This window comes from Lissotriton vulgaris, chromosome 1_1 (assembly GCF_964263255.1).
Source record: "Lissotriton vulgaris chromosome 1_1, aLisVul1.2, whole genome shotgun sequence".
Lineage (NCBI taxonomy): Eukaryota > Metazoa > Chordata > Amphibia > Caudata > Salamandridae > Lissotriton > Lissotriton vulgaris.
In genome coordinates, this window is record NC_141685.1 from 1826949403 (window position 1) to 1826969975 (window position 20573).

General features: G+C 48.8%; 1 protein-coding gene across 1 annotated transcript in view; it reads left to right on the top strand.

Moving 5' to 3' along the window:
* The window catches only part of WASHC4 (WASH complex subunit 4), a 975954-nt gene extending 956295 nt beyond the window's left edge, over window positions 1–19659 (top strand). Inside the window, exon 33 of the mRNA XM_086919270.1 lies at window positions 16095–19659. Coding sequence (XP_086775396.1) covers window positions 16095–16165 — 71 coding nt within the window. The 3' untranslated portion in view covers window positions 16166–19659. The remainder of the gene's footprint in view (window positions 1–16094) is intronic.
* The last annotated feature ends 914 nt before the right edge of the window (window positions 19660–20573 follow it).

The following is a 20573-nucleotide window of genomic DNA, read 5'->3' on the forward strand; positions in this document are numbered from 1 at the left end:
TAAAGTCCCTCTGTTCCCCAGCTTCTCTCAGATCCTCCCATACTTCTGATTGGAGCGCGGTCTTCCTCTGCTTTACTTTAGTCTTGTATAATTTTCTACATAATGCAACTTTCTGCTTGTCCCTGGGAGTGGTTTTAAGGCATGATTTTAGGGCCCTAAGCGCCTTTGCACATTCAGAGTCAAACCAACGTGGCTGTGTTTCCTTTTTTACAGTCCCAGTTACTTTTAAAAGTTTGCCTACCATATTAGTTAATGACTCAAAGACCAAGGTCAACACCCCATCATTTAATGCGGGGTCAAGACAGTATTCAATCTGGGTTTTACCTTTTGTTACCAGGGTCCTATAAAACTCATCTGTATTTATTTGAGCCCATCTGAGCCGCCTCCCCTGATCCGTTGGACATAGTACAGCAGTAGGCAGTTGTTTTTTTCGGGATCGGGCACAATATACTAATTCCATGGTCAGCGGGTTGTGGTCGCTAAAAGGATTCCAATCTATAGTAACCTCCTTCACCCTATCCTTAGCAAAAGAGGAGATCATCATTGTAGGAAGGTGGCTACCTGACTATGGTTACCCCAGATTTTTTGCCTTGTGTTTAGCTGGTTTTCGACTTAGTTGGCCTGGTTCCCTGCTAATCAGGGCCCCAGGCTATCTGCTCTCTCTATAAAATGGATTCCATGTACCCTAGGTGCATAACTAAATTGGCTTGGCTCACCTTATCAGCCCCTGTACAGAGCACTATAGGTGCCCAGGGCATAGGTGCATCCAAGGCCTACCAGGGGCTGCAGCATATCTTTTGCCACCCCTGGCTGGCTATCCAAAATTGACACAACTGGCTGATCACTCAGCTGGGGCAAAGTGGTGTAATCACCCCTTGCTTAGATATAGTATGCCTATATCTAAACCTATCTGGACACATATATACCTATCAGTCACTCCTATGGCAGGCCTTAACAATCCTGGAGGCAGAGTGTTTGGTTTTATGTGAGATGGTGCTCTAGCATGAGCTGAGCCTGTCTGCAGCTGTCTGGACCAATTCCCTAAGCTGTTCCGGGATAACGCCATACCATATACTCTTAAGTGCATTATAATCCCCGCGGTTATATGGTAACTTTGGTTTGGCTTTATCAAAACATGTCGTGCAAGGTGTCATATGATTTGGACTACTACCCCCTCGCCAATCCTGGCAACGGGGGTAGCATTCCACCCCTCAAGAGGGAGACGACATGTTACTTTGCTAAAACGCGGTTGATTTTTAAAGAGCCTCAGATCCACAAAATGGATGCTCCTGCCACAGACACAAGTCTGACCTCCTGCTGCTGACCGAAACTCAGCAGAGGAGGCCTGGACAAAGGCTTTCCTGTCGCAGGGAGGTGTTACAACACCCCAGACAGGAGATAGTGGATTGTAGCAGGGAGGTTTGAAAGAAACCAGACACTGCCTGGGGCGCACAAGGCTGCCCCCTGCATAATACGGCCAAACCGGTTCTGGGGCACACCAGCCCCAGTCCCAGCGTGGCCTGGATCAAAGGGAAAGGGGTGTATCCACCCCCTTCTTGGGTCCCACCCATAGGAGGGGACCTAGCAGGTAATCCAGCCCCCTAGATTGGTATAAGAATGGGAGCAGTGCCAACGCACTCAGATTATCCTGATGAAACATTTGAAACAAAACCCTTCGACATCCTACTCAACGTAGAAGACTGAAGAAGCTCCCTTGTGGCCAAGGAGTGACCACCCTGTGCAAACAGGCACCATCCAGCACCTCGACGTCTGCTTTGTTGCAGTTCCCGCTGAAACCCGAGTGACAGAGATCGACGAGATCAAGCTTGCCTGCATTCTTACAGCCCGATCCACAGATCCTGCAGGGCTGAGACCCGTGGAGGCGACCGGAAGCGTGGGGCACGCCATCTTGAAAAGACCAAGAGACGCTGACTGTGCAGCCCACGAGTGACCCTCGAAGCTGTACACCGGGGTTTGAGAAGCCCCAACCCTGAGCCACTTTTGCACCGAAGCTCACCCCTCTACACTCGACGAGTGCTGCCTGGGGCCCTTCTGCTTTCTTTGGCGCGACGCGTCGGCCCGGTCACTTGCCAGCTGGCTTGTGGCCCTTGTGCCGGCAAAAACCTAAATACGACTTGCGATTCTGGTTGCTCCAGACTTGCACCAGCTCCTCTGAAAAGGAGCACCCGCTCTGGCCCTCCTGGTCCGAGTGAGAAGCAATCTTCCAGTCCTTCGTGGATTGCTCTTGCCAAGTGTTGTTTGCTCCGATCTTGAAGCCGACAGCGCCGACGGTGATAGCCTGCGTGGGACAGCTCGTGACCCGCTCCTGGACGTCGCAGATGCCCCAGAGCCCACGTGGCAGCGGAGAGAAGCTCCTTGACAACCACCTGATTGCGCCCGACATTGCCTGGTTCCACCCTGGTCACTGCTGAGTGACCCAGACTCTGTCCCCTCTGCTTTCAGGTACTTTTCTACTCTGATCCACCCTTGGATCACACCGGACACTTCTCCTTCACATCGCCTGCAGCATCTTCAGCTTCAAGCACCAACAACCTGTGTGACGAAACCCGACGCCACTTCGACCCTATGCACCCGCTTCCTGTGGGTGAGGTAACTCAGCAACGCCGGTGTTCCCACACTGGTACACACCTCTAGGGTCTGTGTCTAAAGTTTTGACCATCTAGGTTCAGCGGAAGTATCCTTAAACTCTATTTGTGTAACTTTTACGCACCATTGACTTTGCATTGGTGCATGCGTGTGCTTTAAGCGCTGCACCCGAATCCCGCTGGCTTTTCCCGACTTCAGCATTGCTTGTCCTGACTGCTCCCAGCGATTCCCTAGGCCCTAGGCCTAACAACTGTTCGATTGGTATCTCTTATACCACTTTCTTAATATATGGTGGCCACCCGCCCTCATCCATAATTGTGCAACTTTCATATGTTATTCTGTGCTTTTGATTTAACGCTTGTGCCCCTTTGCTCATAAAGAATACTGGGGATTTTTCTAGTAATAAATACATATATTTTTATAATATATACTTGTGTGGTGTCCTTTCATTTGATATTACAGGATTGTGATTGGTAAAACAGCTCGCTTAACACGACCTCTTGAGTTTAGCCTTTAAGGCTGCTTAGTCTATGCTACCATTAAGATAGCTTGTCTATAAGGTTGACTTACAACCAGACACCATAAGGGATTGTTTGGACTGATACAAGGTGGTTCCAGAATTGGAAACATCATACATCAGGCCAACTTCTCACAATCATATAGTCGATAATGGAATGGCATCCTCTCCCCTTAAATGTTGGAGTCAGGCGGCCGTCCCTCCCCGGAGACACCATATCAATTGTATGGGTCATTGCATAGTTGCCCAAGATCTTCATCAGGGTATTGCCCTCCGTGGTGTGCTCAAAATGTGGCCCACTCTCTATCGGGCAGGCTGACCAGTCTGGATTTACGGGGATCAATTTGGGACAAAGGTGGCAATTTAGGTCCCCCACTATCAAGACTACAGGTTTGCCACCCCTTCTCTGTAATTTAGTCTCATGGTTGAGCCTCCTCTCTAATTCTTGGGTTACTGATTGGATTCCTTCCCCTAAAACTGAATTGTAGATGTTAAATATCCGTAATCTTAACCCCTGTCCCTGGAATTCAGCCGCCTGAATTAAACGTGACGGCCATGAGGGTTGTGAACAGGAACCTTCCAACTCTAAATTTGCGTATAGCGCTAGCCCCCCTTTTGCTCTTCCAGATCTTGATTCAGTTGCTGGAACAAAGAAACATTTATAGCCCTCAATTTGGTAGAGAGATGGATCTACAGCCCAGGTATCCTGGAAGGCTATAATATGATAGCCATAAAGATTGTTTTTCCAGTCAACATTATCAAATTTCCCAGCCAAACCGGCTATGTTCCAGGATAATACCCTCAAGCCTTCTCTTACTGATTTCCCATGCTCCTTGCCTTGTGTTATTGTCGGGACCGGGTCTGCCTCTCTACTCTGGGTCACTCCCTGGTCCTCTATATCTATGTGTATTTGGGGTATTTATTTTATTTTAAGTATTTGTATAGCGCAGCTGATACCTTGCAGGTTTCCTGGCGCTGGAGAATACTCTACTGAGGAGAAACCATAACAAATAACAAGCGGGAAGATTTAGGGGAATAACCAGGTCTTGATCCGTTTCCGAAAGGGAAGGAGTTGTGAGATTTGGCGTATGTTGATTGGCAGACTGTTCCATAATTTAGCCGCTGCGACCCTGAATGATCTGCCCACGGTTCTAGCTTTGTTGTATCTGGGCACTTTTACCAGACAGGCTGAGGACGATCGCAGGGCTCTGGTAGGAGTGTACCACAAGAACAGAGCTTGCAGAGGTCTGGGCCCGAGTCCATGCAGAGCCTTAAAGACAATGCAGAGGGACTTGAAAGCCACACGCTGCTTCAAAGGTAGCCAATGTAGCTCGGCTAGGGCCGCTGTGGCCGAAGATCTCCTCGTCCAGCCGAGAGCTAGCTTGGCAGCGGCTGACTGAATTCTTTGAAGCCGGTCTAGCAGCGTAACTGGAGACTCAAGTAGCAATGCGTTACAATAGTCGAGGCGACTGAGAATAGTGCACCTGACTATCAACGCCCGAGCTTGTGCAGGGAGGAGTGGCATAATTTTACGCAAGGAACGTAAAAGAGCTGAGCAGGTCCCCACTGTTTTAGCGACCTGGGTTTCCATACTCAGCTTGTTATTGAGCATGGCTCCCAGGTTGCGGACCGAGGTAACTGGCTGTGGTTTGTCCCTTGTTTCTGGAGGCCAAAAATCGCTCGGGAACTGGCGAGGTATGTTGTTTCCAGCGCAAAACAGAACCTCTGTTTTAGAGGAGTTAAATTGTAGGGAGTTCCTGTGCAACCACCCAGCCGTCTCTCTTAGGCAGTAGTGGAAGGAAGTTAAGGGGATGGAGTCTTCTCCCTCCCAGGAGAGAATGAGCTGGGTGTCGTCAGCATAGTTGATCGTTTTTATCCTGAACGACTTAATTAACGTGATCAAAGGTTTAAGATACACGTTAAAAAGGATGGGACTGATGGAGGAGCCCTGGGGAACTCCCTGGGCACAGGTGCAAATGCGGATTGGAATGGGGGAAGGGAAACAGCCTGTCTCCTGTTCCGCAGATAGGAATGAAACCATAGCAGAGCCGTGCCATCCACACCTGCCTCACTGAGTCTCTCCAACAGCGTCCTGTGGTTGACCGTATCGAATGCGGCAGACAAGTCCAGCAGTATCAATGCTACTGGCTGGCCCCTGTCTGCACGCATGCGAAGATCCTCCATGGCTGTCAAGACAGCTGTTTCGGTACCTTGGGCTGGACGGAAACCGAATTGGAGGTCATCCAAGAAGTTGTTCTGCTCCAGGTGAGTGGAGAGACAGGAGCTGACCCATCGTTCGGCGATTTTCGCTGGAAATGGCAGGAGGGAGATGGGTCGGTAGTTTGATAGACAGTCAGGGCTCAAGGAGGGCTTTTTCAGGGAGCAGCTATTTTAAAAACTTGTGACAAATTTTATAGTGTATTATTGTGATTTTAAGACTCTTTGCACCTTAAAACGCTTGGCATCACCTGACTGGAGCTTAGCAGCAGATAGCTTGTTGCTTCGCTCTGGGATCGCGTCCTGCCGCCATTTCCTGGTCGAGGGACCCGCCAGACACGCCCAACGCGGCTGGCCACGCCCCCCCCTCCTACGCACCGACCCCTACTATAAAACATGAATCCTAGCAGGAAGCGCAGCGGACGAGCGCAGCGGGTGCGACGAATGCGCGCCGAAGGCGCGCATAAGGCAAGCTCGTCTGCGCTCGTCCGCGCCTCGGCAGCGACTGGAGCGGATTCCCAAGCTCTGGCCCCCCAGAACTTGCCTTGTGTCTGAAATACTTTCCTTGCCCCTCTGAGCCCTGTGTTTGTTTCCTTCCAGCTCAGTCGCTTTTTCTTTGGGAGCATAAGGTAGTCAGTCTAGTTCTTCGAGGGATAAAAGTGGGCTGAATCTATTTTCCCACTGCATAGGATCATACCCTCTCTGCACTTCCCCTCTTGACCAACTGTTACTTGCTCCTACGTATCCTGATCTATTTTGGGCAAGGCACGGAGGATTTGGGGAACGTCTTCTTGGGTAGAAATATCCTAGCGGTGAAGGACATACTGTGCTGGTATGATTTTTATTAAAGCCGCCCAATATGTATTTCACCAGGTCGGTGTCCCTAAAGTTTGCCACGATGCAATCTCCTGGGACATCCTTCTTCCTGCAACCTACACATTTTGTTCTTCTCACAAGTAAAATCGCCCCACATTTTCCTCCCCTCAGGGGCCTGTGTATATTTAACCACTTTGCGATTTTAGTTTTTAACTCGGCATGCGACTCTCTCTCCCCTGCCCTAAGTGCTGGGACCCCCGTAAAGACAACCACATAGGGGCAAGCTTCAGGTGGTAAATTAATGCACGGTGGGACATAATCATTAGGAATGTCTAAAGGCTCAGGTCTAGTTTGACCTTTCTCTGGGCAGCCATAACTTTGTGCTACTCCTGGTTGTGGGAGTGTAGGGTTTGTGTTCTGTGGTATCTTAGCCTGGGCATTTCCCCCCCCCCTTTGTTCCCGTTTCCCCGTTCTCCTTGTGCAGCGACCACTGGTGTATCATGTATTTGTACTATACTACACTGCTCATTGCTCACACAGTTATTTCTACCCACAAACTGATCCCATGTCCTGATCCCTGATGTGGTCTGGTTTACCATTTGTTTACTATTAGGTGTGGCCTTGCATTTACCCTGCTTTGCTAATTCATTTATTGCTTTATCTAGCTTACTTATAATTGGCTTTAGTTGGTTCACAATAGAGGTTTCCATCCGTTTTTGAAAGTCGCCCATTACTTCCTCCAGCCATCCTGGTGGTAATTGTTGTCCTAATTGCGTTCTTTCGCGTTCTTCAATCACTTCCTTCCCCTTCCTTTTAGTTCCCCCTGCTGCTCTACTTTGCTTCTTTCCTTTCACATTGCCCTTCTTGTTGGGTCCTAGTTTGGTTTTCCTACTAACTGTTTCTTTTGCCACTTGGGCACAAGGGATGGTATCAGCGGGGTCTTCTATCGATTCGTTTACCGATGTTTCTAGAATTTCTAGGGTGATAGATTGTATAGGTGTGTTTGGGGTGGACAGGCTTCTCTCAGTGCGTTCTATCTCCCTATTTACTTTTTGCAGCATCAAATCAATTGCGGTTGGTTGTGGTACCCCATTTAATGCCATACCTAAGGGATTCTCAGTACGAGATGCGTTGTTTTTGCTCGTAGCTGAGCGTGTTTTTGTCTTGTTGGCCATATCCTGTGCTTTAGAAGGTTTTATAAGGTTTTATAAGGCCAAAACTAAGAGTAGATGCTTAGCACTCCCAGCTAGTTTAAATACTCCCACACAGAGTAAAAGAACTCAACTTTGCCTCTACTGCGTGTATGAGTGTAAGCCCTCTATCAATGTCACGCAATATTCTGTTGTGGGTTCGTTAAAGTCATACGTTTTTGGACTTATAGGCTACACACAGTAATGTCCATGTCTCTTGGATTAGATGTGAGTTCTCATGTACCTCAATTGCAGACTCAAGGGAGGTGGCCCGGCCTGGCGGCCTCTGGTCGCAGATGGTCCCGCCCTTTTCCCGGGCTTCTCCCGGCGACGCCCACGCGCGTCCCGCGACGCGGGGGCTGTGCAGTCCTTTAGTAGCGCCTCCAGGCGCGTGATTGGTGGCAGGCGGCTGTTTGGAGTGCCGCTAGGGGGTCTGGGTAATGTAGTTCTTCCTCCTCACGGCGGCCGCTAGAGTGGAGTAGCGGCGGCGGGAGGGAGAACACAGGCAGGCAACATACAGGAGATGACCAGCGTTTTCTTTGGCCCCAACCAGTTGGTAAGCAGCCCCCCACTTTCAGGTGGGAGGGGTGGGTAGTGCTGCCTGCTCTCACGCTGCATGCTGCCCCCGGACTCAACACAGCGCAGAGGCACAAGAGGTATTTAAAAGGTCCCACTTTCAGGTGGGAGGGGCGGGTGGTGTGCTCGTCACCCCAGCAGGCTCCTGGGCGCTGTAGTGCTGCCTGCTCTTACGCTGCTCTCTGCCCCCGGACTCCAACACAGCGCAGCGTCTCCCGCGAAGCGGGAGGTGCAAAAGGTCCCACTTTCAGGTGGGAGGGGCGGGTGGTGTGCTCGTCACCCCGGCAGGCTCCTGGGCGCTGTAGTGCTGCCTGCTCCCACGCTGCTCTCTGCCCCCGGACTCCAACACAGCACAGCATGTAAGTATTTTATTTTAAAAAATTTAAATGGGGGGGCGTGGCTGGCGGCCGAACATGGCGGCAGCATAGAGGACTAGCTCCGGCAGGGAAGCGGCCTCTCCATCTATCCGCACGATAATCCGTGATTAATTCTTGCCTCCTACGGCGGCACTGAACGCCCGAGACCGGGCGGAACTGGCAGCAAGTTCCCGGACGAAATTCGTGAATTGGACGACGGAGTTATCGTCGTGTGCTGATCCGACCGGAACACAGGCCCACCTCCGGGCATTCTAGTGGCAACTGAGGCCGACCGGAAGTGCAGCCCGCTCGGCTACCGCAGACAGGAAGTGGTCGGTGCCGGAGGACCATACCCAGTGACGGCCCTACCCAATAACAAACTGCTTGCTATACCCAACGGAGGTTTATGGGAAGGGTGACCGTAGATTGTCAAGACGACCATCCGAACTTTACCCGGCAGTCTGCCTTGTGGGGACCATCGGGGCGTCTCCATCATTGCAACGGAAGCCCTCTTCACCTTAAACTGAGGACCGCATCGTGAAGGTGATTTCTCTTGATATCCCACCGAACCGACGAACTGTATTCTCTCCGCGACCGAACAATGGCCGGGAAAGGTGTGAAAGGCGGTACAACTCAGACTCGTATTGACCGCTTCACGAACGATAGAACCGCTTCCCCTCCGGCGGATGGAAAAAATTCTCCCGTAAAACCAGGCGAGCCTGCGGGAACGAAGAAGGCGACGCTGGACGACGTTATGAAGGCACTCTCGCAGGTCCAAACGACGGTGGGCTCTATCTCGACCGAGATCACCCTTATCCGGGCGGACTTCCACAAGATGGCCGAAAAAGTAGGCTCGCTAGAGCTTGTTACGAAGTCGCTGGTGGAGGATGTCTCGGAACTGCAGACGGCCATGGAAGCGGTCATGGCGGAAAACAAGCTCCTTAAAGACAATCTCGACGATCAGGAGGGACGTTCCAGGCGGAACAATGTGCGCATTCTTGGCGTTCCGGAGACTGAAGGTGTGAGAGCGATGGATTTATACGTGGAGGACCTCATTAAAACTCATCTTCCACGGAAAAGAAGGCCGACAGGCCTTTGGGTTGAACGAGCCCACAGGGTCCCGTTGGGTCAACTTAAACCAGGGGCCTCGCCTAGGCCGATCCTAGCAAGACTGTTCAACTACCGCGACCGGGACGTCATCCTTCAGGCGGCACGAGTCTCGCCGCCGGTGAAAATCCTCAACTCAACTTGGCATTTTTCCCAGATTACACGGCGGAGGTGGCCAGGCGGCGAAAAACATTCCTGGATATAAAAAAGGAACTTAGAAAACGTGAACTCCCTTACTCCATGATCTTCCCAGCAAGGCTCCGGGTGGTGGCGGAGAATAGAACTTGGTTTTTTGACGACCCCGGAACTGCACGAGACTGGCTAGATGGTTGGCGTCCTACCTCCCACTCTCGCCGCCCTGGCCGGACTAAGAATGGCTCACATCCACCTGACCGTAATGATGGTGGGGACGCTGGTACGAACAGTGGCAGAAGCTCACCGGTTAGGGACGAGGCTGACCTAAATCAGGAGGTGGACCCCTGAACAAATGTACGTGACATTGATGTTTGGGACTGCGGCTGGAACCGCCAAGGACACTGGGCCGAGGGCCTCCGTGGAGGGTACGAGGGGTCGCTAATTCCGGAGTGCTCCTCACCCCCAACGAGCAAGTAACTGTGTGTTTTCTATGGGATGGGTTTAAGCACTCTGCTAAATTGGGGTGGCGGGCAGTTTGGAGTCCGTGTAGCAGGGAAGCAGGGCGGGTGGGGGTGTTGGGAACGGGGGGGTTAGGTTTGTTTGCTTGTTTGAATTGTTTGGCTCTATTCACCATTTTGAAACTGCTAGTAGTCACACATGACCGTATTCCTGGCACCGGGTGTGTCGCCTCTGATCCTCTAACACTGCTATGGCACAAACGTGTTGATAATTGTACAGGGATGGGAAATTCCTTGGTCACTTCGGCTCCGTCATACTCTACGGGACACCAACTTGAACGCACGATTATAAGATGGCGGATCCCCTACGACCTACTGCCGTAACGTCTGACACTGGGGTGGGGGCTGTACCACCGCTACAAGTAATGTCATGGAATGTTCGGGGGTTAGGTGATAAGGTAAAGAGGGGGCTGGTCTTACAGTGTATTAAGAGATTGAATTGTGATATCGCCCTCCTTCAGGAAACGCACTTAATGGGGGCGGCCACTAAAGCTCTAGATAGGAGAGGGTATCGCATGGTGCTACATTCGGACTTCACTTCAGGGTCCCGGGGGACGGGGGTCTGGGTGAAAAGAACGTCACGCTTCATACATCACTCCACGAAAGCGGACAAACATGGCCGCTTCGCGGCGGTCTGTGGGCAGTGGGAGGGCGTGCCCATTAATGTGGTGTCTGTGTACATCCCGCCAGCGCTACACTCGTCGGCACTCCCGGACCTGGGTAAATTTCTTTTGGAGCTCCCGGAGGGGGACCTGTTGGTGGGCGGAGACTTCAATGCACTGGCCAATACTGAAATGGATAGGTTCCCGGCTCGCTCCCTCCCCACTGGCCCAACGAAATTCAGGGACTTCTTGGAGGCACAGGGTCTGGTCGACATCTGGAGACAGCTTCACCCTGCTGACCGCCACTACTCATACTATTCATCCACCCATGACTGCCTGTCTCGCATTGATTATTTCCTCACACTGGGGGATGGAAGACTCACTTTTGCCGATGTACATATTGCGCCACGGGGTGTATCCGACTACTCCCCCTTGATCGCCACATTGTCCTGCTCGGACAGGGCTCGCAAACGACTCTATCCCATTTACCCCGGTTATCTTAAAATCCCTCCGGTCCGAAAATCCCTCAAGACCGGCACTAAGCACTATTTCCAGGAGAACTCCGGATCGGTGTCCTCACCGACGATACTATGAGAGGCGTACAAGACAGTATTGAGGGGCCAGGCAATTGCGACCATAACCGATCATAAACGCAAACAAAAACAAGAACTGGTAGAACTGGAACTGCAGTTGGAACAGGCTAATGTGGCGCACATGACCGCGCCGTCAGACGACACTCGACACGCGCTGACTCTATGTCAGCAAAGACACGACGACTTTCTCCGTCGACGGGTGTTAGAGCATATAGAGTCGACTGCATGCAGAGTTTATGATGCGGGCGACAAAGCCAACAAATTGCTGGCCTGGTTAGACAAGAAACGGGACGGAGGCAGGCACATTCTGCAGTTGCGGGACCAGGAAGGGACGTGTCACACGCTCCCTCCTAAAATCGTCGACCTCTTAGCAGACCACTTCCAAGGGGTGTACACCCCAGAGGCGGAGGTCACGGCTGAGAAGGCAGAATTAGCACTCCAAGATGTAGAATTAGAGATGCTGACACCGGAGGCAAGGGCCGAGTTGGAAGCGGACCTCACGGTAGAGGAACTCCGTATGGCGACGGGAGCACTACATACAGGCAGAGCATTGGGCCCCAATGGGATACCAATCGAATGGTTTCAAACGATGTCAGACACACTAGGCCCGCCGATGCTGGCCATGTTCGAGAACTGCCGTGAGACCGGAACACTGCTTTTGGACCAACGCGTAGCGACAATAGTGGCTATCCCCAAGCCTGGCAGACCTCCAGAAGACTGCACGTCTTATCGCCCGATCTCGCTCATCAATGCAGAGGCGAAAATCCTAGCGAAATTGATTGCTAATAGACTGACTCCATTCCTCTCCCAGTTGATCCACCCTGACCAATCCGGCTTTATGCCACACAGGATACAGCGTTAAATCTCCGTAGAGTGCATGGCGCGCTGGCACGAGCACATTCCCTGACAGAACCGGCGGCCATTTTGTCACTGGACGCCAGAATGGCTTTTGACATGGTAGAGTGGCAATACCTGTTCGCAGTTCTGACTCGGATGGGCTTCGGACCGAAGTTTCTTTCATGGGTCCGGCTACTCTACACGGACCCAATAGCCCACGTGGCGGCCAATGGCCACATCTCACGAGCGTTTTCGCTAGCTCGTGGGACTCGCCAGGGCTGCCCCTTATCCCCGTTACTATTCGCACTGGTCCTTGAGCCTCTCGCGATTATTATCAGAAAGACACCCCTACTGAAGGGTATTAAATGGACGGAGGCCTGGGAAGATAGAATATCATTATATGCCGATGATATGTTGGTCTACTTGTCTGTCCCCGAATCGAGTGTTCCGATATTACTGGCACTCTGTGACAAACATGGCTCGGCCTCTGGCTATACGATCAACTGGGCGAAATCGGTCCTTTATGTTCTGAAGGGCCCCTGGCCAGTCCTCCCCGATCACTGTCCCTTGGTGTTAACCGATGTCTGCTTCAAGTACTTAGGCATCCATATCACCAACGATACGGCCGTATTTTACGACCGGAACCTGGCGCCTCCCCTTCTCCGTCTAAAGGCAGATGTACGACATTGGTCATCCCTGCCGCTCACGCTCCTGGGCCGCGCTGCCCTGTTTAAAATGATGGCGCTTCCGCGCCTCCTGTACGTTTTGGAGAATACCCCAGATGCAATCCCGCCCTCCTACTTTCAAAGAATCACCGCAGTTATCACCACCTTGTTATGGGGTGAGCATCCTCCGAGAATAGCTCACCTCAAACTTAACCGTGGTTGGTACGATGGAGGGATAGCACTACCGAATGTACAGCTTTACTACTGGGCATCTCAACTTAAGGTACTCAACCAGTGGCTCCATGCATCGCACAATGACCCGGCATATCTAGCTGACAGGGCCCTACTGGGAACACAAAGTCTTTTGGCCCCCCTATACAATCCATGCCTCCTCAAAGACCTGATTGGCCCTACTAAACATACAGTCACCTTATGGTATAGGGCGCTCACCAGGCTACGATGGAAGGGAATCATCACGAAGCTTACCCCGCTTTGGGATACCAAGAAACTGGGCTGCCTTAGGACTAGTAAGGGGTTCACCCAGTGGGATAATATAGGCATTTCTATGGTGGGGGATCTCTGGTCATCCGCAGGGGTGGTTCCCTTCGAGCAACTTCAACAGCAATACGCCCTAGGCCCCAATGAAACATACAGATACATCCAAATCAGACACGCTCTCCTGGCGGTGTTGGAACCGGGAACTACGGTCCCAGAGTCCTCACCCCTGGAAGACCGGCTTCTTACAGATTTTTTACAATCACGGGCCACCTCACTCACATACCGCAAACTGCTGAATAATCTTCCAGACCCCCTACAGTAATTGCGAGAAAAGTGGGAGGAAGAGTTGGGAGCCATGGATGAGACGGACTGGAATGCTGCTATGGCGTCTCCGAGGGAGGCTGGGGTGTCGGCTAGGTTTAGGCTCATACAGTTAAAAGTGTTACACAGAGTGTACTATACAAGGACCACCTTACACAAAATGCAAAGGGCTGATTCCCCTCATTGTCTCAGGGGTTGTGGGGAAGACGGCACATTGTTACACACGCTTTGGGGATGCCCTTTCATCGCCAGATACTGGCAACAGGTCATGCGCACAATCTCACAGGCCCTTGATACCTCCCTTATACCTGAGCCACGCCTCTGTCTCCTGAATGTATGGGAGGGCACTGATCTTAACCTCCGACAACAGCAGTGGGTCACAATTGGTACAATGGTGGCAAAGCGCGATGTGGCGCAGAGGTGGGGGGTGGCGGAGTTACCTACTTTGGCATTGTGGTGCAGGACCATGGATAAACTGATGTTGACTGAAAGAACTGTTTATAAACTCAGAGCGAACCCAAAGAAATGGAATAAGGTGTGGGAGGCGTGGAATAGGTACAGAGGGGACCTGTGCGACCCGCTGCAGGAGGATGAAGACGAAGACTCAGATGATGAGGAGGAAATGAGTGCTTAACCTGTAGGATGCCACGGGGTGGGATTAGAAATGTGATTTTGTCATTGAAACTTTAGCTCACACTGTGCTTGAGGGTGGGGGGGGGGATGGCCTGGGGGTTGGGGGTCGGCATGTTCTACTAGCAACTCTTTTTTCCGTACTACTTTATATCTAATCACTACAAATGAGCCACTACGTTTGGTTTGGTTTTTATTTTTATAAAAAGGAACAATATAAAATGGACTTTAAAAGTAAGACTTCATGGCTCCGAAAACTGTATCCTGAAGATTGGCCATATCATCCTCACCATGCGCTGCCGGACCGGAGGGTTGTCGGCTGAATAGCTGTGTAAACGTATGTGCTGCTCACTTATCTTGCGTTATGCTTATTGTATATTTGTACTGTTGTTACTTGGATGATGACTGTCAATAAAAGTTTTACACCAAAAAAAAAAAAAAAATTAAAATGAGTCAAATCTAGTGTGAAAAAATTACTTCAATTGTGGCCTGGCTGGGGGTGAAATTAAAGGGGCCGGAGCTCCAACACCCTCGAGCAGAAACCGCTGAACTCCAAGCTCTATCACTGCAATAGCCATACACCCCCTTTTTTTCTGGAGAAACTGGTGTCAGACGCCCTTCTTGCCAATAGTTGTGCCTCAGTTCAACATTGGACTCTTCTACCATTGTCTGCCCAACCTCACCCCTTGAAAGAAGAGGAGAGGCTCCATCGGTAGGAACCCAAAAGAGCTTTTAGCTTTTACATCGATCGTGCCAAGGAACATTGGGTGGATGATCAGTTTTTGTGGGGTTTTCCGAGGTGCAGACGAGTACTCTGTCAAGGTGGATGGTCCTCTGCATTAAAATCTGCCAGGCTCTGTTCTGAAAGCCCATTCGACCATGGCTAAGACTGCTACCATTGCGTTTGAACACGGAGTGTCTGTTCTTGATATCTGCCAGGCTGTGACGTGGATGTCAGAGCACATGTTCTCAGAGTACTACACACTTGATAGCCAGGTCTGACGAGAACATTTTGCCTGTTTAGTCCTGCAGGACTTTTATTCTGAGGCCACTCCACTGACCTTCCGACTTGGGGAAGTACAGCTATGGTGTCTATCCTAAATGTGAGGAATCTGCAATTAGAAATATCCATCAGTAGAACAAGTTACCTACGATAATGCTTTTTCTGGTGGATGGTCTATCTAGATGCATATTCATCACCTCACGTTTTTCCGAGTGGACTCTTTTTAACATCTGAAAAGGTTCCAAAGTTAGGAATCTGTGCTCTAGTATCGAGGATTGTGTCACGCTATGTGCGGCAAGAGTCCAGCAAGAAACTGACGTGTGCAGGGGCATTGGTAAAATGTTTTCGGATAGATTCTGTCCCCTGGGGAATATTCTAAAGAGGAGGAATCTGCAGTTAGAGTATCCACATGAAAGAGCATTACCACAAATACATGGCATGTCACATGTGCATAGCTCTTCAGTATACAGCAAGCTGAGCTTCTACAACTGAACCTCCAGTTTATGCCCAAGATACAAGGTTTACCTTACTTTGCTGTAGGCGTGGCTGCAGTCAGGAAACTCTGAGACAGCTCATTTTTCAAATCAAGGCCCCTCCCTGCTCACCCACTGTAGAACTGTACAGACTTCCTTTGCAATTTGGCTGGAAATCGTTTCATGTAAAAGGTTGTCCCATCACCGAGACTTTGTGCTTGTAAGTGTCTCTGTGAGTCACTAGTGCGCGGATACCCGCACGGCATTTTACATGAGTGTCTTTAGTACTTTGTCAATGTCATGTTGTATCCCGAGTTACCGATGTGTAAGCATTATTTAAACACAAGGACGTCAGGTTTGCGAGTGCTAAATCTATGCTCTTAACATGCATGACCTTTGTTAATGGTTTCCTTCTCTTTTCGGCTGTTCGTAGATGAGGCGAATAAAAGCGGCGATGGGGACCTGTCTGGCATTTCAGCTTCAATGGATCACGGCGTGAAATGAAGGTTTGTGCGCGCGGACGTCGGACACCGGACACCGCAGGCTTCACCCTCTTCCAGTTTAAAGTGACAGATTGCCGAGCTGCCTGTTTCGTTGATTCGTGCAGTGTAAATACAGCTGTACCGACGCTCTCTTGGTTGAACACTGTGACCTCCTCTCCCCCAAGCATTATCTTACCCTGGCCAAACTGATGTCTTTTTGTATTGATGTTTGTAAAACGTTTCAGCGTGGGTTCACCTTTAAGGAACCGAGGACTGGAGAGCTCAGGTCTCCCACGCTGCCTGCCTGTTTGTCAAGTCAGAAAACACACACGCCAAGTAGACACACTCCAGTGTTTTTTTTTTATTATTATTTAAGATGGATTTCAAGAGGCGCACCTGGCAAGCACTACAAAGGGTTCCGAACTGCATCTTAAACACCCGGGCTGTTTACCTGGCGCATCCTCTGTGGTTTCGAGAACTAATGTATTTGTCTAGCTCTTTGAAGTTGTCTTCAGGCTGGCCATAGCCACAGAAAGAATAGCGTTTTAATGCGGTGCTCTTGCTTACTGTTTTTTACCATCTGCGTGAGGGAAATAAGGTGCTCTGTGTCAGATTTCCAATAAACCAACCGCACGAAGCTCGTTCCACATGTTACCCTGTGCATGGTTGGCAGTCCGAAAACTGTCTGGCCAAGAGGCCAGCCCATTAAATGAGGTGTCCCACACAATCTAAGAAAATGAGTTGATGAAATACCAAAATAAACTGTACCTAATTTAAAGTAAAACGAAAATCCCCCATCAACGGTGTGACATGAGCTAAAAAAAAAAAGTCTCCTTTGAGGTTGGAAGTTTTTATACCAACGGATGGCTTGCTCTGATTTCCAGCAAAATATGACGTAATCAAACCCGACTGTGAGCCAGAACGATCCGTAGCTATATCTTTTAAGAGTGCAGGGTTACATTTTTCTGAATGCTGAAATACTCTCTTCCATCTGCAGGAGTTCTCACGGAAGTCAGGTGAGGCACATCTGATGAAAAATGTGCGTTTACTAGCATCATTGCTATACTGCAGTCAGGGAAACAAATAGGCTTCACTTTAAAAATAAAACAAATATAATTGGTGTGTCAATTCAGACCAAATTTACAAAACCCAAGTGTGCCCATTCTCAAGCAATAGCTCGGTTTCAGCTCCCCGGTTCACATCTGCAATATCAGCCAGCTACGATTAGTCTGCGTGACTGTCAGCCATTTAGCCAACTGTATATGCAATGTAAGGGAGCAATGATGTGCCAAATACCAGGCATGGCTCAGTTTTTCACATTTCTCTTTAATACTGCAAGCCTAAAAGATACCTCTGTTGGCAAAAAGCCCTGCTGACAAATATTAGTGGATAGGGATTTGTGTCAAAAAGCAGGGGTGGCTGCATGGGAATGCCAATGTACCACCCATGGTATGCCCCTTGAGGCAAGGCAGCGGTAATGCTACTTTACTTTATGGTTAATTTTCAGTGCAAGTCAAGCTTTGCGCTGTAAAGTAAATCCCAAATAAACATTTTACACTGATTTGCACCACTTTTGTGATACAGAATATTAGTAAATCTCCCCCCACCCCCACGGTTTTGTTTGCAATACTGAAGAATACTCAACCACAACTGTGGCTCCCATTTACAATTATGGTTATCTTGCCTTCTCATCCTTAACTATGATCCACCTGAAAGCTTTTCCTTAATACCCAAGATATGATAGTAAAGAAGTGTTACCTTATTTTTTTTATATGACTTCTTTAGAACAAGCTGGGGTGTTGGATTTTTAAAAAGAATGTTAGTTCTGCCTTCTCAGTGTCAGTACTTGATGAATTTTCATGATGTATTCTTGTGTCTTTTTTGTTTCTTCCTTTTCGCATCAGCAACATTATTTCATGGCGTTGAAAAGCAGAAAAGGAAGGGACCATTAAAGCTGACAACGTGGTTCAAATGTTGTGAGTGCTAGAAAAGTAATATTTCAGATGGACATCCCTGTGTCTGAGATAAGTTGCAGATCAAACAGTTGCCATAGGTTCAGACACTGGTAAAGCTGCGAGTGCTCTGACAGCTTTTCCAGGAGAAACCGCACTGCCATGAGGAAGTGTGGTACCTATGTCTGAAATGGCCCAACGCCCTCTTTGCAAGTGCCTGTTCTGGATGGCCGTATCATCCAGGGCAGGCTCCATCGAAGAGCTTCATCATTGTCCCTTTCATGTGTAGGGCTTCCAAGTTAAAGCACTCTGCCTCAAACTCCTAAAGGCAAGTGGCCGGCAGGGAACTAGGGCCTGCCACGTAAAGCCGTATTCAACATGGGGCAGTGCTTTTAACCCCCGTGTCCTCCAGGGACACTAGAAGCCAGTGGCAGATTTCCCAGAATGACGTCCTCACGCGGGTCAGTGCCATGACAGGAACTGCCCTCAGTGTAGAGTAGTGAGAATGTGACTCAAAATTGTTCTGAAAGACAACTGTCCCAACCATATCTTAATGGTCTTTTTGAACATTGGCTGTTCCTGTGGGTAAATCTCGGTAGCCAAGCTGTAAAGGATTCCTGTTCCTTTCCTCAGACACCAGACTTATCCATGACTCTTTCAAATAAAGTACTTCAGGCGGAGCGGAGTGTATCGCAACCACATTTCATTTTATGTTATTCTGTCATCTGATAACCAGAGTCTTCAATCCATAAGCAAAATACTGCAAGTCTCTGCGGCATTATCTCTGTCCTTTAAATTGTGTACAGCCTCTCACGTAAACTCTTGTCCAAAGTGAACGGAAGCAGTTTAGAGTCTCTGGCCGCTTTTCAGGGCTCGTCATCTGCTAAGAAACGAGGGGCTGTTGTTTTAATCTCGCCTATTCTCACAAACTAGCTGGTTTTTGAGTAGTAGCAAATAGGCCATCATAATACAATAATAATATCAGTTATACAGTTACAGCTTTTTATTGCTACTTTTCATGTTGTGCTATTTGGCAAATGTCAACAACCCCATGGCAGTAAAGACATGTTTTGATACTTTGTTTTTCCATAATTCCTTCGAGAAATGCAGAAATTGACATGCCCTCCCTTTCCACTTTAATCTAGACTGTTTTAAGTCCGTTCCATACACTTCGCATTTATTCTGCACAGGAGCTGTGCCTAACATGAACAATATTAACATACTGTATATCATTTTTTGATTACTGGAAATAGGTTGAATAGATAATTTGTATGTATAATATTTAGAACTAATACATTTCTGTCTGTATAAATATATATATAATGACAAAGTTCCTGCTAATTGGTTTGCCATTGGGCTTTTTTTTTTGAAGAAAAAGTAAACTTTTTATCTGAGAAGCATAGACTATTTGCCATTTTCTCAGGTATGATGGACCAAATGTAACAATATATATTATACAAACTGCATCTTGCAAAAAAAAGTGTTACCTCAGTTTTCATTAATTCTGTGGATAAACACCATGTACATTAATACATTGTCAATAAATGTTATTGAAAACAATGTATCTACTTGTGTTGAACTGGTTTGAATCATTTTTTTCTCTTTATGATTTCTGAACGGTAGGTAGTATGTTTGCATTTACCAGTTCTAATAGCACATTTTCATATAAAGAGATGGTCTAAAGAAGGTTCACTGATGAACAGATTTTCAAATTGTGCATTTAAAAAAATGCCTTCTTCCAGGTTAGTTCAGTTTTACCCACTGGGTTGAAAATGCAAAAAATGCCTTCTTCCAGGCTAGCTCAGTTGTACTCACTGGGTTGCAAATGTGAACAAGCATTGCCATTGCCAACAGGTCTCGCTTTTGGGACCTTATAAGTATTTAGTTATGCAGCACAATATCCTTGGTGCAACAACATGAACTGTTGCATGGCTAAACACTTATAAGGTCCCAAAGGCGAGACCTATTGGCTATGCCAAAGCTTGTTAAAGGTAGGGTTTTTCTTGGACTCCTGGAATGGCTGTAGATCACAACCTTTCTAGCCTTTTCACTTCAGTTTCCTATAATGGATTCAACTTTGCTTTCCTCATCCTGACAGACACACAGCCAAGTCTACACTTTTGTACCCTTTTATTGCACAGTTCTCACGTTTTCCAAGTCTATGTTTGAGCAGGCCAGCCGTTCTGTGTGTCTGCAGGCTCCTTTATCCATTTCTAAAATCAGAAATACATGTACCAGAATGCAAAGCAAAAACCTTGGTTGGGTGAGGCACTTATGTATGGATTTGGGACACATAAGAGTTCTGTTATTGACAAAGTCCGCCCAGGAATTGAGGCACACAGAGAATAATATACTGTTTCGGAGCTCTCGTCGCATTCAGCTACCTATAGTCCTCTTTACACCATCATATATTCTGGGCCGTAAGTACCAGAATACAAAGACAAAATCTGGATTGTGCTACTTGAATACCAATGCGGA